Source organism: Manis javanica, chromosome 9, assembly GCF_040802235.1.
Source record: "Manis javanica isolate MJ-LG chromosome 9, MJ_LKY, whole genome shotgun sequence".
Classification (NCBI taxonomy): Eukaryota; Metazoa; Chordata; class Mammalia; order Pholidota; family Manidae; genus Manis; species Manis javanica.
In genome coordinates, this window is record NC_133164.1 from 51,627,724 (window position 1) to 51,647,099 (window position 19,376).

Consider the following 19,376-nt stretch of genomic DNA (forward strand, 5'->3'; position numbering starts at 1 on the left):
GGAGTACCATGAACAATTCTGAGATAAAAGTAATTAAACATCATGCTGTTTAATCATTGCTGAGTGCTACACATTTGCCAAAGCACAGGAGACCTCTCCCTCCAACAGATTCTTGCCATTTTCCTTTTACTCACAGGTCTGTAGGGAAGAAAAACTATGAACTGTCATGCTGAGAATTTACTATTATTTACTACCATTAAGACTTTGAAATAGACCCAATATAAAACTGTAAGGAAAAGCCCAGGATCATGGCAGTAAATTTACTATATATTAGTATGTTGAGATGATAAACTTATTTCAGGTTCAAACAGCATCTGATATCACCTACGGTTTAGTTTATGGACATTTCTCTTTAGTAGATTTAGGGCTTTAACAATTCAATTCACTCAATTAATGTTTACTGTTAACATTTCAAGCTAGAAAAGGGAAATGCATGCAGAAGAGTGGTGAGACCAGGTCTTCCCTGGGAGAAAGCTGGCTTAGCTATCTTCTAAATATCTCATAGGGTTGCATTATTTTGGCAAATTTGTCAAAGTCCTCAGCCCGGTAGGCTAAAAACTTGATTTTTGTCATTACAATTGAGGGCAAACCTAACCCTGAGGGGAATATTGTAGTCTCCTGAAACATATATTCTGATCTATATCTAAATTCTTATATTTAAACCCAAATTGCAACATATTTACATTGCAATGAACACTGCATCTTTCATATGGACTACATGATACACTGGTTGTCATATCACCATATTATTAGAAGGGAGACCTGCATGGAAAGCCAAATCCTCATCAGAAGGTCATTTGGTGAACCTTTCCTCTGAACAAAGAGAGTGAATTAAATGAATTCTCTACAGGAGAGATGACATTAAAGAATTAAAGATGAATGGAACCAGGTAAGTCAAAAGTCTTTTAAGTTAGCTTCCTAATTCCCGAGGCAAGGCTTAGAAGGGAATTGCTAACACTAGCCTCTTACCAAGACTAAACAATCGATAGCCTGAATGATGATGCCGTCTTTCTTTGGATATATTCTAGGATTCAGTCAATTAACATTGAGTCCCAGAGTTATTGTTTCTTTTTGTTGACTCTGCATATCTGTACCTAGATTCAGCAGTATGTGGAGTTGATGATTTTACTCTGAAAAAGTCATATTATTTCCTTAATGCCAAATTCTTGTCTCAGTGTACACCCCCTATTAAAAATGTCTATGCCAAAAAGAGCCACAACAAGTCCCCTTTAGAGAGTGGTCACACAATAGATGTTTTCATAAAATAGGTAATTATCTTAAAAAATAGAGAACCTTTCCTTGTACTGTAATTGAAGAATAAACAACTTTTATAGGAAAAGCTAGCCTTCCTCCAGACTCAAAATTATACTTGCGGTTATCCAGAAGAGAGTACCACAAAAGACATTACAGGTGGACATGCAATGCATAAGAAGACAGTTTCCCAAACATGTCACCTAGGACACTGGTCCTCAGAAAATAAATGTTGTGTAAAGAAAACAGAATTGTAGATTCTATGGTGAAATACATTTAGAAAAAAAGGTAAAAACAAAATTCAGCAAGTATATTCACAGCAGGAATTCTCAGAGCCTTTAATATGTTTGTGTCAACTGTGACTTTTGGATGAGAGGTCTTGTTTCTGGTATGCACTTAAATCAAGCAACTACTCTGATTTAACTTGTAAGTGGGTTGCAAACTTTTTTTTACATAAAAGGTTCATTTCCTCAATTTATAAGGTTCATTTCCCAATATATAATACAAAATGATGGAAGACAAAACCATTTTTATTTAAATTAAAATGATAATTATTTCACTTAAAAAAAGAAACAAATCAAATACTTACATTTGTAATCCTTCAATTCTGGTTCCAGATTACTATCAGTACTTATTTCTATTGTAGCATCCACCAGATTTTTTTCTAAGGCTGACCTTGCAAGGCTTGGTAAAAACCTGGTGGGGTAGGAAGGATGGAGTGATGAAGTGATTCCTAAGTATATTTTGACATGTACACACACACACACACACTCTCTCTCTCTCTCTCTCTCTCTCTCTCACTAATTACAACCAATTAAGGAATACCAATCTTGATCTGTGAAATACAAACATAACAACTTTTAGAACAAATATAAATTATAAAAAAATAAATATAAATATTAAAAAAGTACATGTGAAGATGAAGTATTTGTTGGATCTCCTTTAATAAGTAAAACTCGTGTAATTAGCAGTATTCATTTATATACATTTTGCAGTATAAGATTTAAAATAATTTGTCTTCAAAAATGGATTTAGTATGCCTCATAAATGTTGTTTATCATTTAACTGACTTACCAAATTTTCATAAATTAATAAAACAACAACACTGTAACCCACTCCAAATTGGCAATCACAAATTCAAACTAGTGGAGGTGGATTAATGAGCTTCTCTTTACTTTCTAACACAAAAATTACTGAATGAATTTTAAATTATCCAGGTTGGTTTTTCCTTCCATTTAAAAAATACAACTGCTTATTTATTCTACATGTATGTTGTCAGAACAACAATCTGATGTGTGACAGAGGCATTCTTCTTCTGCAAATAGATTGTCTGAAGATCATGGGCTTATTAGAACATAAAACAGAGCTTCTTCCCATACCAAGTTATATCTGGAATTTATGATCCCAAATGAGCCCACAGAAGGAGCTTTTAATCCATGGTTACCCATGCTATGCTACTATAAACTTCCCACTATGTGCCACGACATCAAGAACATCTCATTTAGGTTTTCCTTAGGTCTAAATCTTTAAATCAAGATTCCATACAGAACCTTAATATAAGCTCTCTATAATAATGTTGGATGAGCATATAAAGAACTGCTGGAATTCCTGTCCCTGTGACAATCCCATCCACATATCTGACACTCCCACCTACTGCCTCTTTCTCACTCCAAGCTATGATAGGGAGATTTATATAACTCAGGGCCAGTAGTTCACAGCATTAAGTCTGATTTACTGTTGTTCATCTCTGACCTTTCATCACAGTTCTCAGACTTCTGCCTTGTCATTCAAAACCAAGCCCTCCCCTTATCTCTCATACTCAGTAGCTGGGCTTTTATCTTGTTTCCTGAGTCCTTGCCTTGGCACTCTGCCCTATCTTCCTCTCACCACCATCTCACTAACTAGAACCTGGTCTGGTAAAATTAGGCCCCACAGCTGCATCTCCATTACTTCCTGTCCGACCAGCTTGATTCACAATGACAACTTTCAAGCTTTGACTTCGGGCACTATTGCCAAAAACCCCCTAGTCTATATATTCTGTCAACACATCCTCTCATTTTCCCTGTACTGGAACATTTCTAGATTGCCCCAAACAAGCCTATAAGGGATAGCAAACAAAGCATGTACCTCAATCTTGAAGACAATTAATCTTAACTTCTGATTAAATTCTTATAGCTCTGCCTAAAATTCCTGTGCTAAAGGATCATCAGTCCAAAATACAAACCTTTCAAATGGAGTAGAACTCTTATTACAATAGGACTTCCAATTAACTCTTCAAAAAAAATTTTTTTTGGAATTCAAAATACCCGATAACTTCCTAACCTCCTAAATATTCTTCCCTTTGGCCTTCTAGGTTTTCAACTCTTCAGAAATGAATTATGCATCTATCTCCAAGAGTGGATGTTCATATTATAGACTATGTTCATATTACAGAGGATGAGGTGATTTAGGAAGTCATTCCCTCAGATGAAGGAATGTCCCAGTCTAAACTCAGCTGGCATAAACAAATAAATGAAAAATATTTTAAATATTAAATTAACACAATAAAAAGAAGCCATGCTAATATTTAATAAATTTAATGTTAACAAATTTAGGCTAGAGAATTCTTTAATTTTGCCTGCTTAATAACAGACTTCATGGATATAAATTATGTTCATCTTTGTTTAAAATTTTTCCATGAAATTCAATTTCTTTTCACTGCTTCAATATGGAATAAGGTCATCCAAAAAAAAAAGAACTTTCTACAACAATAATTTTTTTGTTCCTTCCTGCCATTGTGCTATCCTGAAGAGAAGGTTAGCAAAAGAGGCTTTTGACTCTGTAGCCTTGCTAAAGAGAACAGATAATTCATAAAAAAGAAAGCTGTTGTAGTATTTGCAAAGGGTCATGGAGTGGTAACAAAATAGAGTTTTACTGTGGTCAGTTGATAACACTGGAAAAATTAACTATTTGGTTCAGTGAAATACCTTTGAGCATACAAATACACATTTTTTAGTTTATTGATTTTTTAAACTGAAATATTTTAGGCACATAAAAAAATTACAGAGAATATTAATCATTCTATTCATCTCCCTTCATCTCTGGAGGTAACTCTCACCTGAAATTTTTGTGTATCTTTCTTGTCCATATTTTTATTTTGCTACATATGTATAAGTAAAAGATATATTATACTTTAATTGAATTTGACATTTTACATAAATAGCATCATATACCCAAGAGCCTCTTCTGAACTGCTTTTATCACTCGGTATAAGTTGTCAGGATTCCACTGAGAAATGACTGGTGGTTACCATGATGGAGGGGTGGGGTGGGTGGGTGGTGAGGGTGAGAGGGATAAAGGGACACAAGAACCCTCAATCATAATATAAGTTGGTCACAGGGATGATAATACAGCATGGAGAATAGAGTCAATGATTCTGTAACAAGAATCTTCCTATGTTGACAGATGGTAACTGCCCTAATGGGGGTGAGGATTTAATAACGTGGGTAACTGTTGAACCATTGTGTTGTATACTTGGAGTATGAGATTGTGTATCAATGATACTTCAATAAAAAGAAATGCTAAGTCCTCATGATTCACATCATTAATTCATCTAGATCTACTTCATTTTAACTGCTATATATTATCTCATTATATAAATATGTTAATTTATATATTCATTCCTTACCAAAGGACAGATAGGTTGTTTCCAGTTTTTCATTCTTACAGTGATGCAATGAACCTTCTTCCACATGACTCCTTATACATATAAACCTATAACAGTCTATCTCTGAGGTGATACCAATAAGTAGAATTGTCAAATCAAAGGGTATTAATATTTTTAGGTATAAAGATACTGTGAGATCAACCCAAAGTAATGACTTCCATCCCAGCAGCAGTAATAAAATTACACTACCAAAAAATGTTTTTATAGGTAAAAAATTATTAAAAGTATAAAATTATATATGATTATTATTTTAAATTGCATTCCCATGACAAATAATGAAGTTGAGCATCTTTTCAAATGTTTGTTGATCATTTGAATTTTCTGTGCATGCTTACTCTTTCTTAGCCTGTTTAGGGTTCTTTCATCTCATTGATTTGTATGCTTTATAGTACCTGAATACAAAAGCTTTTGTGATTATAAATCATGTAATACATTTCTTTCTGGCTTATAGCTTGTAGAGTAGCTTTGATTTATAATACTACCTCTAACATAGCCTAACTCCCCATAAATATGTGGGTTTGTTTCTGGGTTCGTTAAGTCTATTCATATGGTCTATCTGTCTTTCCTTGTACCAATAATACACTTACAATGATTATAGCTTTTTAATTGACCTTGGTACCTCACAGAGAAAGTATACCTCCTTAATCTTCCACAAAAGTTCCTTGGCTATCACTGGCCCTTTACATTTCCATGCCATTTGCAGATCAGCTCATCAAATTCACTATAACCTTGGTGGTATCTGACTACATTATATATAACCTATATATATCAACTTGGCGTAAAACAACGAATCTTCCCATCCATAAACATGGTAGAGCTTCAAATTTATTTAAGTCTTTTACAGCTTTCAATAAAGATTTATGCTTTTCTCCATAAAAGTATTACATGTCATTGTTTAGATCTATTCTTAGTGCTCAAAGCATTCTACAATTATTTTGAACGGGATTATTTAAAAAAATTAGACTTCTTGATTGTCTGTTACTGGAATATAGGAATGTCACTGACTTGAGAGCATAAGTAATCTATTAAACTTTATTTGTTCTAATAATTTATATGTAGTTTCTCTTGAAATTTTTTTATATAGCCAACCTTGGGCAAATGCACTGGCTCAAAATACAGAAAGATGACATTCTTGTTTTGTTCTTAACTCTACCAGAAATGTGCCAAGTATTTTACCAAAGGAATGTTTGCTTTAAATTTTTGGTGGATACCCTTTATCAGATTAAAGAATTTCCCTTCTATTCATGGGTTACTAAGAATATTCCTGCTTTACTAATAAGAATTTTGTTTGTTTTTGCTTTGGTTTGTTTCAGGTTTGGCTGTTGGGTTTTTATTAAATCTTTTGTACTCACTTGTTAAAATGATCTTGTTCTCACTATATATAATTAATATGGTGAATTTAAAAGAGAATACTGAAATTTCTTTACATTCTTGAGAAAATTCCAAATTGCTCATTATTTTAAAAAACATATATTACTGACCCTTGAACAACATGGGTTTGAACTATGCAGGTTCACTTAAATGTGGATGTTTTTCAATAAATATATTGGAAAATGTTTTGGAGATTTGCAACAATTTGAAGTAACATTTTCTTTTCTCCTGCTTACTTTATTATAAAAATATAGTGTATAATACATATAACATAGTATGTTATGTATTAATCAACTGTTGATTTTATCAGTAAATCTTCTGGTCAACAGTAGTCAATTTTAGGGAAGTCAAAAGATACACACAGATTTTCAACTGGGTAGGGGGTCGGTGTCCCTAATGCTTGCATTGTTCAAGGGTCAACTGTCTTACTAGATTTGGTTTGTTAGCACTGTATTAAGGATTTCTACAGCCATTCAATGAATTTGATTTATAATTTTCCTTTCATACATATTCTTGTCTGGTTGGGTATCAAGATTACACTAGACTCAAGTGAATTGCTATGTTTTCACTGTCTAGTCTTATTTGGAATGGTCTCTAGAACATTTATTTCATTCTAGTGTATCTAAAGTATAATTTTCCCTTATATTCCAAAACTGTTTACATTGCTTAGCATTGACTATTTATTTCTACTAACACACATCTATAATCAATTTCTGACTAAGTAAATGCTGGGTAGGGGATGAATCTATTACTCTGTCTATATTTTTTCTACTAATGACTCTGAAAAATCATCTGATGCATTTAATTCAAAATAAATGTTTCTAAACAAACTTAATAAGTTTCTAAACTTAAAATTAACGTTTCTAATTTTCATTTGGAAGTCTAATATTCTCCTGTTCTAAAAGAAAAGGAGAATCAATTTTATTACTTCTCATACTATACAAAAGATACAGGAAAGGAACCTTGTTCTAGCTGGATACACCAGAGAAAACAAATCCAAGTTGCAACACGAGGAGCTTATTTTAACTATAAGAAAAACTGTCCATAAACTGAAGATTTATAGGGGGGAATTATAGTTTCTTCTAAGCTAAAAATGGATTTTCTTTTAATTCCTTTTATATATCAAGGAATGAGTGCGCAACGATCATAACCACCATAAAAGTAATTATCAGATCATATGAAAAGAGTCTAAAAGAAATCTCTGGGCCTATCGGGCACTACTAATTAATTTTATTATTTTAAAATAGTTTTAGGCAAGTATGATTCTCTAAGCCAATTTAAGCCAATGGTTTATACCAATTTCCAAATAGGTATAAAAAAATAGTGTAGCCTAAAGAAATGTTAGTATTGTTAAGTTTGAGCGACAGTACAGTTCAAGCACGGTAAGTTCCCATGTGAATTTGGGAGGCCCCATTTGTAAGGCTTAAGAGCGCTAGTTCAGAGACACGGGGAGCAGTTTCAGATCCCAAACCCACTTTTACTTACTTATCACGGTCTGACTTGGGCAAGTGACTAAAATAGGTTTCTCACGAATAAAATACCTCTTAAAATTGTTGTTATGACTAAGTAATGTATGTTCTAAAAACACAAGCTGAAATAGGTATATATTCAGGCCAATACTTTTTTCCAAACCTCTGGGTACAGACTGTCAATTAAACTTGTTACTGTTGTAACAAAGATGCAGCAACTTGAAATCGTTGAGAGAGGAGAATTTCATTACCTGGAGAGGCAGGCTTTAGTAACAACACTGTGAAGATTTTCATGAGGGTACTGTGAGAGCCGACGAGAAATCCGCAGCAGCTGTCTGGTGGAAAGCGATGCTGCCAATGATTGTGCCTATCAAAAGACAAAGACACCCTGTAAAGAGTCCTGTTTCAATTTGCTGAAAGTCCGTTAGATGGGTATCATAGCAGAATTCATTACTGCTGAAGCGCAAGGTCAAACTTAAAATATACAAGGCCAAACTTAAAATAAATAAGTACTGTTAATGAATTACAAATACAACTAAACAGAAACCAATTTACACTTAAAACATCCTTTAAGAACAGTTAAAAAAAAATCCATAGAAAGTGTTTGTCAGCTAAATTCAATTAAAGTGTTTTCATTGCGCTAAATTCTATGTACACATTTTTCTTCTTGCAGGGGAAGGGAGGCTGGATGGAGGAAAGAATACATAAATCAGGTTGCAGTTGATTTACAAATTGCCCTTATGTACCATGAACTATTTGTCCATTTTTTTCTGCCTATACAAAGCCAAACTGGTAAGATAACCTGAAAACGCTTAGAGCTTTAAGTAAATCTATGGCTTCTGACGCAGAGAAAAGGATCTGTGGACAATCTGGGCTGCTGACCACAGAGGTGCCAACCCAACCAGTCTGTCAGTGGGTGGCAGCTTGAGGTTTGGGATCCTTTCCCTGTACTGTCAGAATACTATCACTTCGTTTTCTTATTCTTCCAAAAGAGTGACAAATCCCTTAAACAGAGGTGCTAACATGGCACTCAGACATGGTAAGTACAAGAAATATTTATTGGCTTGATTTTGAAATTATCTTAGCAAGCCAGCATAATGTAATGATAAAGTTTATAAGCTTTGGAATCAGATGAGTGAGGCTCCCATTTGCCAGCCGTGTGACCTTAGCAAACTACTTTCTCTTTGAGCCTCAGTCTGCTCATCTTTAAAACGGCAATGATCATCCCTTTACTTTTAAGGTTGTTATGAGGATTAAATGAGAAAAATAATTCTAAGGCAATTAGCAAAGGTCAGACATATATGGTTGCTCAACAAATGGCAGCAATTATTATTAAAACTCAAGCCACTTCAAAATGAAAAATAATCTAACAGAGGAAGGGGATGTAACCTATACATTAGTATGAATTTCATGCATCAGATTACTATTGGCCTAATTCCTAGCTTACATAGTAACATTACAAGACAGCATGATTTTCACTGAAAACCAGAGGAGAGAACTTTAGATGCAACTGGCCCTTTGGGAGGATAGAAAAGGCAGGGTGGAATGTCACAGAATATGATGAGGGCACTATAGTGGCCCTGAACACCTGAAGGAAGGAGAAGGGGACTCTGTGAAATGAACAAATTGTCGGAATGGATGACTGATGGGCGGATGCCAAAGACACACTGCATATCTGCCTGTTTGACATTTCGCTTAAGGTCATCTCTGTATGTCTCAATGAAGAACAAAATGAACTGATTTCTCCTTCCTTGTATATTTCCCAGCTCCATGGGACACTGGTTTGTTGTTATTAGCATTATATTTCAGCTACAACATGGGTTAAATAGTCCTCTGGAGAGGGCTTTCAACCCAATAAGTTGGGAGCATAACCACCATTTATGACAAATCCTTTTTTCCATTAAAAAACACATCTAAGTTTCAAAGAGCTCATTTATAAGCAAACACTTGGTTCATCCTTGCTTTCAACAAATTTGCATTCTAGACATGGAGACAATATTTAAATATAAGAAAGCATAAACTGCAATTCAAAATAGCATGTAATTTAATGCCAAAATAAGTGAAGCCCTTGACAACTGTTACAGGGGACTTAAATTGTTCAAGGGCTCAGGAGAAATGCTATGAACAAAGGCATGAGGATGAAAGGAACAGAAATACATGCAGAATGTGAGGAAATCTGCCCAGGCTTACGAGAAGGTCCTGCTGGAAAGTCTGCTCCTAAATAACAAGGACCTGTGACTGACACTTTGAGAAGTCTGGTCTTACTCATAAAGACAATACGGCTTTGTTATGTGCAAGGTAGTAATAAGATTTTAGAAAGATTCATCTGGCAGTACGTTAAATATTTGAAGACAGAGAACTGAGACAGGAAACAATAGGCTACTTCAATGACCTGCTAATAAAAAGATAAAGTCCTATAGTAAGATTATTGACAAAAAGAATGGAGAGAAGGTATCAACAAATATTTCACAGCACCTGGGAACAGATGGATATGAGGAGGAAGGAATAATTGAGCATAAGATCATTTAAGCCACTATGATTGAAAATACTAGAAGTTAAATATGACTTAGCAATTTGCATCCCTAATACATGTGAGCATGAAAAATTCCTATTTCAGCCATGGAAAATGTTTGACAAATGGCCCCAACCAGGGAAGTCTCATGACAAGAGTCCTAGTAAGCCATACAGTAACTTTCTAGGGTACATCCAAGCATGACACTGAATTCAGGCTTCATACTCCATTCCAGTGATCAGTAAGAATTTATGAATTTGAAAAATACCCTCTCTCTCAGTTGATAACACCAAAATGCTTTGCAATAACATCCAGTGTTAAAAACTATCAGAATGAAACTTTGAGTCATTTAAGTGTTGAATTACAGCTTTGGTTATTTCTGCTCTGACATTATTATCAATTAGATACTGAAAATACTCTTTAACTTAAAAATTTTTAACATGTAATTAACATGTATAATGTTGAATTTCTATATGCAGTTTTACTTGCAAAAAAGAGGGTGAGTATGTAAGAACTTGTTCACCATGTAAAAACTTGTTCGTTATGCTTCAGAAGTTTGGAGACTGTTGAGAATTAGGCTTGGGGTTGATTAATGATTGTGCATTGAGTCCCCTATACAGAATTTTATTGTTGTTAACAACCATATGATCAATAAATATGAGAGATGCCCTCTCAAAAAAAAAAAAAGGGGGGGGAGGTGAGGATTGTGAGCACATTCCTAGTTACCATGGTTAAGCACACTGAAAGGGTTTTTGTATTCACATGATAAATAATAGTAACTTCGCTTAATAAATTTTTTTTTCTTAAGGAATTCTTTTATAAAAATGTAATATTCTCAGGGAGAGAAAACTCTAGGGACAATCTGTTAATAAGTGAATAATTAATTAATTAGCTTATTCACTCATTCATCAAATATATGTTAAGTCTACTGGGAACCAGGCACCAGGCTAGGATATGGGAATACAAAATGAACAACACTGGATTCAAGGAATTCAAATACTAACTGGGGAAATAAAAATAAACTGTTGTACAGCTACAATGGGTCAATATCAGAAGTGTATGCCAAGGGTCATGAGAACAGATTGAGACGGAAGTTACTTCTGCCTAAAGGGGTCGAGGGAAACCTGACAGAACCGGCGCCTGAGGGACAGTGAACAGGGGGAAGCACACTCCAGGCGCTAATGCGGAAGCACTTGGGAATACGCTGGGTTTAGAGAACAGCAAGCGTGGAAGTGTGGTCGAGCTGCAGGTGCTTTGAAGAGAGGCTATAGGAAATGAGGTTGGAAAAGTGCTGTAGGGCCAGACGGAACTCGGCAGGCATCCCTAGCCAGGTGTCTTCATCTGAGGTAAAGAGAATCCATTCTTAACAGTGTCAAAAAAGGGGAAGAGCTTAGGAACTGGATTTAGGAAAGATCACTCCAGGGACAATATGGAGGAGACATTCATTCACTTATTTAACAGATACTTGTTGACATCCTAGTACATGGTAGGCAAAGTTCCAAATGCTAGGGATATAGCAGAGACTAAAACAGAAACCTCTGCCACCCTGGAACTAAAACCTGAGTGAGGAAAAAATAGACATTAAAATGATAAGTCAGTAAACATGTATTATGTTAAAGGGTAATATGCCTTAAAGCAGGAAGAGAGAGAGGAACAAAATGGGGAGGAAATGTGATTCTAAACAGAGTGCTTCAGGACCTCACTGGAAAGGTGACACCTGAGCAAATCCAGAAGGGGTGCAGGCACAAACCTGCAGCTCTGTGTGGGGAAGAGCCTTCAAGGAAGCAAAAACTCCAAGTGGCAAGGGCCCTGAGGCAGACACTGGTGAGTTCAAGAAACAACAAAGAGAAAAGAATGGGAAAGTGGCTGGAGATGAGGTCTTAGAGGCAGCAGGGGCCTGTAACAGCTAGAAAGTGGGCCCTCCAAGGATATTCACATTCTAACCCCTGGAACCCTTGAATTTCACCTAATATGGCAAAAACTAACTTTGCAGATAACATTAAAGATTTTGAGATGAGAAGATCATCCTGGATGATATGGGTGACCCCTAAATGCAATGATGGTGTCCTTGGAAAAGGGAGGCAAGGGAGGCAGCCACCAGAGCTGGAGGAGGCAAGGAACCCATTCTCCCCTTGAGCCTCCAGGGAGCCTGACCTTGCTGACACCTTGATTTCAGTTCAGTGACACCCATTCCAATTTCGGGCACCCAGAACTGTGAGAAAATCCATTTCTGTTGTCATAAATCACCAGTTTGTGGTACTTAGTTACGATAGTCACAGGGATATAATACAAGGACTTATGAGGAATGAATTATTAGTGAAGAAGGCAGTCAAGAGGAAATAACAATATTCCGGAGAAAGATTATGAAATCCAGTATTAGGCAATTACTGACAATAGATAAGAGAACAGATGAGATATTAAGAAGCTAAACTGGTAAGATTGCTTTCAGAGTAAAGTGGAGATAGTGAGAGAGCAAGGAATCCACAATGTCAAGGTTTCTAATTTAGGGAATTTGGTAGGCAGATTATTAACAAAGCCAGGAAATTAAATAGGCAATAGGAATAGAATGAAAGAGGAAAGATAGTTTAGTTATGTAAGATATATTGAATCTATAATGATTCTTAGAGTATCCAGCTGGGAAGTGAAAGAAACTAATGTGTATTAAGCAGTTACTGAGAAGGAGATTCTTCACATAATTTTGTGTTTATCATGGCAACCTCTTTCTGAGGCAGCTGTCACTTCCCATTTTACAGATGAGAATACTAAGACTCACAGAGTCAGTGACAGCCCTTGATCTTCCCAACATATGCAGTGGTTTCCAGCTTTTTAACCATCAGTTTATTCTACTTTCCCATGCCCTGTGTTTTGATTTTGCTTACTAAACTGAGTTTATTAAAGAATAATTGTTCTTCACTTTTTGCTATCCAAATATATTTATAACCACCAATCATGCATCTGACTGGCATGGCATAACCAGACTTTAGGTATTAAAATTCCAGCCCAAAGAAAACAACATTTTCACTAGTCTTTTTTGACTCTTTTGGGAGCAAATACATACTTTTCTTTGGGTTTTTAAAATATTAACTCTTGCCTGAAAACCTCAGATTAAAAACTAACCTTTTCATTTCATCCCTGATAGTGTGAATATACTGACTGTACCATCAGACTTTTCAAAGTGGGCAGAAGTTTTTGTTACAGAATGAAAATGTTTTCAACTGTGACTGGTAGAAAAGAAGTTATACAAGAAATAAAAAGAGAGGGCAGAATATGCCACGCCAAAATATGCCACTTTGGCATACTGATTATTTTGAATTAAAGTTATTTGAGAAAAGGACACCTGATTGTCCTTTGTCCCCCTGAAAGCAGGAATAAATCTCCCATGTGGCACCTGCCCATCTTAGGAGCGAAGGAGGCATCCTTATTGCCAGAAACAGGAAGTTTAGGATGGAGAATGTTATAGGAACAAATCTTGTTACTTCACTAATTCACTACCCCAAGCCCAAACTTTGCCTTGTCAATTCTTCACAAAGTTATTGTTTCTCTGTCTAAAAGGTTTAAAAGCTACCTACTTTGGTCACTTCTTTGAGTCTCATATTTTTAGGGAGCTCCCATACATGTGAAATTAAATGTGTGTTTCTCCTGTTAATCTGCCTCATGTCAACTTAGTTATTAGGCCTGCCAAAGAATCTAGAAGATAAAAAGGGAAAAATTCCATCCTTACACCACCCCAGGATGGAAACACAATTAGAAATAGAGAGTGAATGACAAAAGAGAAGTTATCAGCGGAGGATGAGGATGTAGGCCCTAACACATAGGTGAGACTTGAAGCCCTAAGAAGAGGGGAGATGGCTCTGCACAGCAGACTGAGGGAGCAGCGCCGAGCGCCCAGGACCCAGAGTACTCCTCTGAACTGGAAGTTGTTTTCTATAACCCCAACCACCACTTGCTGGAAGAAATGTTAAAATCATTGAAAGAGTAAAATACATGCATAGGACAAAGCATAGCATAAGGGATAAAAATATCAGCTTAAAAAATTGATCTTAAAGCACTGAAATCTAAGGACAAAAGGCAGCAGCTTGTCAACAGCAGCAAAGCCTAAGTAAAAAACTTACCGTTGGATCCTGGGTCTCTCTGAGTTTGTGTGTAAATGATAACAATTTGTCCAAAGCTTCCTGAGGTATATTTGGAACCTGTTTTATGAGAGATTTGAGGAAAGACAGAATGAATAAATTGGGCTATCTGATGAATCAACCAGAAATTATGGCTACTTAGCAAACAATATTAAATTACATTTTTAGAAATTACCTGATTATAGGTAACATGTTTGGCTGGTGGATAAATTTGCTTATTCATATTCTCAGGACATACCTCTGCTTTCTCTTTAAGAATCAGATAATTAAAAGCAAGCCACTCTTCATTTATAATCCCCTCACTAGGATAAAACTAAAAGGAGCCTTTAACTCAGTTAAAAACTGGCATATAGTGTACCCATAGAAAAGTTTCCATATATTATTTCCTGTTTTGTCAGCATCAGCTTGATTTTTTAAACTCTAATTCAGGCATTTTTCTTCCTGAAACCAAACTCCTTCATTTAGTAGTAATCTTACATTGTGTCTACTAAGTACATAAAGTATCCTTGTATAAGGAACAGATGCTCAAGCTGTCCAGGTTTTCAAGTACTTTTGAAACATATTCTTGAGGAACATAATAAATTTATGAGTGAACTCTGAAGGACAGTTGCACAAATAACACACTGATCACTTTTAACTATAACAATTTTGATCTAATTAAATATTTAATCAAATTGAGTTATAAGAAGTTTTTACTTAAACAATAATAAATATAAAAGTTTTATATTTAAAACTTAAAAAAGATCAAAAAGAGATGTTAGAAAAATGACTGGTTATAATGTGACCACTTCGTAAGTAAACTGTTCAGGATTTCCCTGGCCATTTAAATGACTGGAACTTGAAAAAATTCTAGGTCATATTCAGTACATACTTTATCTCATTTATTCTTTAATCAGTCCTGTGATGTAAGAAGTAGTATTATCTCTATCTTCAAATGAAGAAACTATGCTTGAGCACTTTACCCAAGATCCAGAAGCTAACAGGTAGTGGATTTGGCATTTAAAAAGCAAGGTGTTTGGGCTGAAAGTCTATGCCTTTATCCCCAACCATGATCATAAGCCCAAAAATAAATCAGTTCACTCTAGTATTTCAAAGAGGATGAGTGCATTTATGTAAAAAGTTAATTTTTTGTGATCTAGAACAACACTGTCCAACAGAACTTTCTAAATGATGGAAATGTTTTTTACCTCTGCCACCTAATATGGTTGCCAAAAGCCCTCAGGTGGTTATTGACCACTTGAAATATGACTGAGACACTGAATTTTAAAGTTTTATTTAATGTGGCCAGTACTACTGTGTTGAATAGTGCAGTTGTAGAACTCAAAAGCATTAAGCACAATTCATGTCTGGTTAAGGCAGACATTCAAATGATGGATCAAGTACTCCGCAAGACACCAACCCCAGGGGACTGGGTCTACTTAGTACTTTCTACAAAATCTAAAGGACCAAATATACATTTGGCTTCCCTGCATAGTAGGAACTTAAAATAGTCACCCGGGAAAAGGAATTCCAGAACTGCCTCTAAGAGGAAAGAGGAAGGTTCTCAAAATGTGGTCCCCAGACCAGCAGCATGAGCATTACCTGAGAACTTCAGAAAAAATTCTCATGTACTATCTCAGACCTGCTGACTCAGCAATCTGTATTTTACCAGGTTCTCCAGATGCTTTTGAAAAATGTTAAAGTTTGAGAACCACTATATAAGGAAATTTGGGAGTAAATGGGGAGAAAAAGCCCAAAATGTCCAACTCTGTTCCAGCAGGTGTATAGTGCCTTAAAAAGAGAACATCTGAAGGCAACAGGGTAGAGCTGGATTCACTCTTACCATTTCCTTAATCACTTGGATTTCTTCACTTTTGACAAGTGGTTTCATGTAATGGAAAAGGAACATGGTTAAGAATTCTGGTCCTAGCCACTGCTGTGTTGTGCTTCCAATAACAGGGGGCTCTGCCAAGGCGATGATTCTGAAGGAGGGGTGGACAGGAAAAATAGATCTAAAAGAAGAAAAACAAAAAAACAAAAAAACATAACCTCTCATGTTAGAAATTAGGTCATAGTGTCTAAGGTGTAGGAGATGAGAAGCCTATTATGCTATTACTATACCCAAGGCTGTTATCCAAAGGACAAGCTTTGAAAAGAGTCACGACATACTAAGAACCTAAGATTAACACAAAAAGAGAATCACCTATTACCAAAATATGATGTACCATCTCCGCTGGTGAAACTCTACCCCTTGGACAAATGACTGTTTTGGACATGCTGTAATTTCTACAGTAAATTTTCTCCATAGTCCCTTGAAATGAAATCCCACCCAGTTCACATTCATTACATAGGTCACCTTTCTTTATTCAAAATCTCCCATCTTGATCCAGTCTATGTCAATCATAGAAAGACCAAAAAGCATGATCCAAGATGAGGAGACTTTTTACAACAGAAAATTTAAGCAGCATAAGGGGTTGAATTAAATTTAAAATTTGAATTGGCAATAAGAATACTAAGGTCTTTAAAAGGGAGAGAAAACTGATCTTTTATTAATTCACTCTTGTCACTTATAGGAAACAAGATGACTTTTGAAGAGATCTCTTTTATAAATCTCTGCTAGAGTGTCTGAGGATGCAGTTATTCTAGGACACATAGAGGAATAAGCTAAGACTTCTCATGGCTTGTGAAATGACATGAGTAGTTTTTGGACAAGGGATTATAAACTCCTTATCATGATTTAATCATGTGTATAATATTGTCAGTTCTTATCAATTTTACTCAAAACCACAGGGAAATACACCTTTACAGGGTAATATCTTCCTTGCTAAAAGAAAAGAGAGATGAAACTCAAACTCCTGCCAAGATCTTCACAAAAACAAAAATATAGGCACATAACTGGCATTTCTCCAGAAATGACTATGTATTGTGACTAACTACTACAATATAGAACCCAGTACTTAAGTGATTAGGCAGCTAGAACACTAGGAGGTAGGTTATATGGGGAGAGAATCAGATAAGTACTCCAAAGATTTCAGATAAGGAAGAAGTCCTCACAATTACAATAGGCAGGTCCACTGAACCCCCGAGTGCACCGGCTGTAGTTGTAGGGGCCACACCATATGTTGTGTGCAAGGGAAAAGCAATTTTTAGGAATGGTCAGATGAAAGGTCTGGATGAATTTTAAAAAGCTACTAGACATCATTTCATTTCTCTAGGTAGAAAAAAAAGACCTATCTAACATATCTACAAATATTCAAGCAGGGCATGGGGATGATCTGTCCAAAGGAGTTGTTCTGGGAAAAGAGGAAAGGATGACAACATAGAGAGTATCTGAAAGTCTTGAGGATAACGATCACTCAGGACCAATTAGACAGTCACGTAACAGAATCTGCACAGAAAATTCTGGGATCTGAAAGCTAAAAGGGAAGGTCATTCTGTTTCCATTTCTGCTAAGTGGTTTATAATATCTACAGTAAATTTTCTTCATAGTCCCTTGAAATGAAATCTGGGTTTGCTATAACCTAGAAAACTGCTCCATGGCCCGGCAACCGATGGTGGATTCCTCCTTGATCATCACTCTCCTAGTTGGGACAAAAGCAGGTGGGAGAGGCAGAGCCCACTTTTTTGGGCTTTGACTAGGACAAAATTAAAACTGCAGATGTATCTTCTTACTCAACATAGTGAGGGATACTAAATCAGGGAACAAAGCCAAAAGTCAAAATCCAACGAGCAAATCAAAAGGGAAAGTCCAGTTTATATCCTTAAACCAATAGATCAGGAAGCAGGTACCACAGCTGAGCTGTGAATTCAGGACTACAAAAGCAACTAACAGGAGAGCAAGCATCACTGAAATTGAATTTAAATAAGGTAGTGGTCGCCGCTTAGCACTACATCGCTGTGGCTTGCTTTTTGGTATTGACTCTGGCGGGGGTACCTGAGTGAGCCGCTCAATGCAAAGGGGACAGCTTCAAAGACAGCAGCTCCATCAGGCAGAGAAGTGTGAGCTGACTATGAAAACAGCCATCAAACTATTGAATAACAGGATGAGAGGACCCTTTGTTTGTAAGGCTTCCTTACATATAAATAGGTCATATGGAATGTCATTTCCTCATTATGTTTAAATTCTCTGAAGTTTGAAAGTTAGAGAGCAGAGTACTCCTGAGGATCTGCCATGGACTCTGAGGGGCTTTGATGTACTGGTGGGCAATATAAGGCTGAAGAAGTGGTCATTCGTTGAGAATTAGGAAAAAACATTATAAAACTTTTAAATTGAGATTGACTTTAATTATACTAGACTTTAACAACAAATAACGAAATTAAAGATATGGCTTAACTTCAGATAGATGGATATTATTTTATAAAGAATAAAGATTTTAAAAGCCAGAAGATCTTTTAAAAAGATTTAAAAAAAATAGTGGGGTCAGTGTTTGTTTTGGGGACATAAGTATTAGATTTTTACTTTCCAATGCTTCTTAGCAATAAAAAGGAATGAATTATTGCTATATATAACAACATGGAAGGTTTCAAAATAATTATGCTGAGTGAAGGATGCCAGACCCAAATGAGGCCATACTCTGTGATTCCATTTATATAAAGCTATAGAAAATACAAGATATATAGAACAACTGGAAGCATATTCCTAACAGTGAGAAGGGGCAGAGGGAGGGATTACAAAGGGGTCTGAAAACACTTTGGCGTTGGGGGTGGGGGGGTCATAGATGTATTATTTTGATTGTGGTGGTGGTTTCATAGGTGTGTATAAATATCAAACATCAGCAAACTATACACTTTTAAGTATGTAGTTTATCATACATCAGTCATACCTCAGCAGCCATTAGTAAAACAATAAAGAAAAACTTAAACTACATTTTGAAGTATAATATGGTATGTTTTTGTTAAATGTGTATACTAAAGAACTTGAAAGAATGATACAGAGGTTTTTATAAAGACATTAATTA

General features: G+C 35.8%; 1 protein-coding gene across 8 annotated transcripts in view; it reads right to left on the reverse strand.

Moving 5' to 3' along the window:
- The window catches only part of VWA8 (von Willebrand factor A domain containing 8), a 386,353-nt gene that overhangs the window by 231,641 nt on the left and 135,336 nt on the right, over nucleotides 1–19,376 (reverse strand). For all 8 annotated transcript variants that reach the window (XR_012121063.1, XR_012121064.1, XM_073212563.1 and 5 more), the window contains 4 exons: nucleotides 16,262–16,430; nucleotides 14,422–14,499; nucleotides 8,049–8,164; nucleotides 1,841–1,947 (listed from right to left, as the gene is read on the reverse strand). Coding sequence is in view for 6 of the 8 variants with exons in the window: in XM_073212563.1 (XP_073068664.1) it covers nucleotides 1,841–1,947; nucleotides 8,049–8,164; nucleotides 14,422–14,499; nucleotides 16,262–16,430 (470 nt within the window). In the remaining 2 variants the exon portion in view is untranslated. The remainder of the gene's footprint in view (nucleotides 1–1,840; nucleotides 1,948–8,048; nucleotides 8,165–14,421; nucleotides 14,500–16,261; nucleotides 16,431–19,376) is intronic.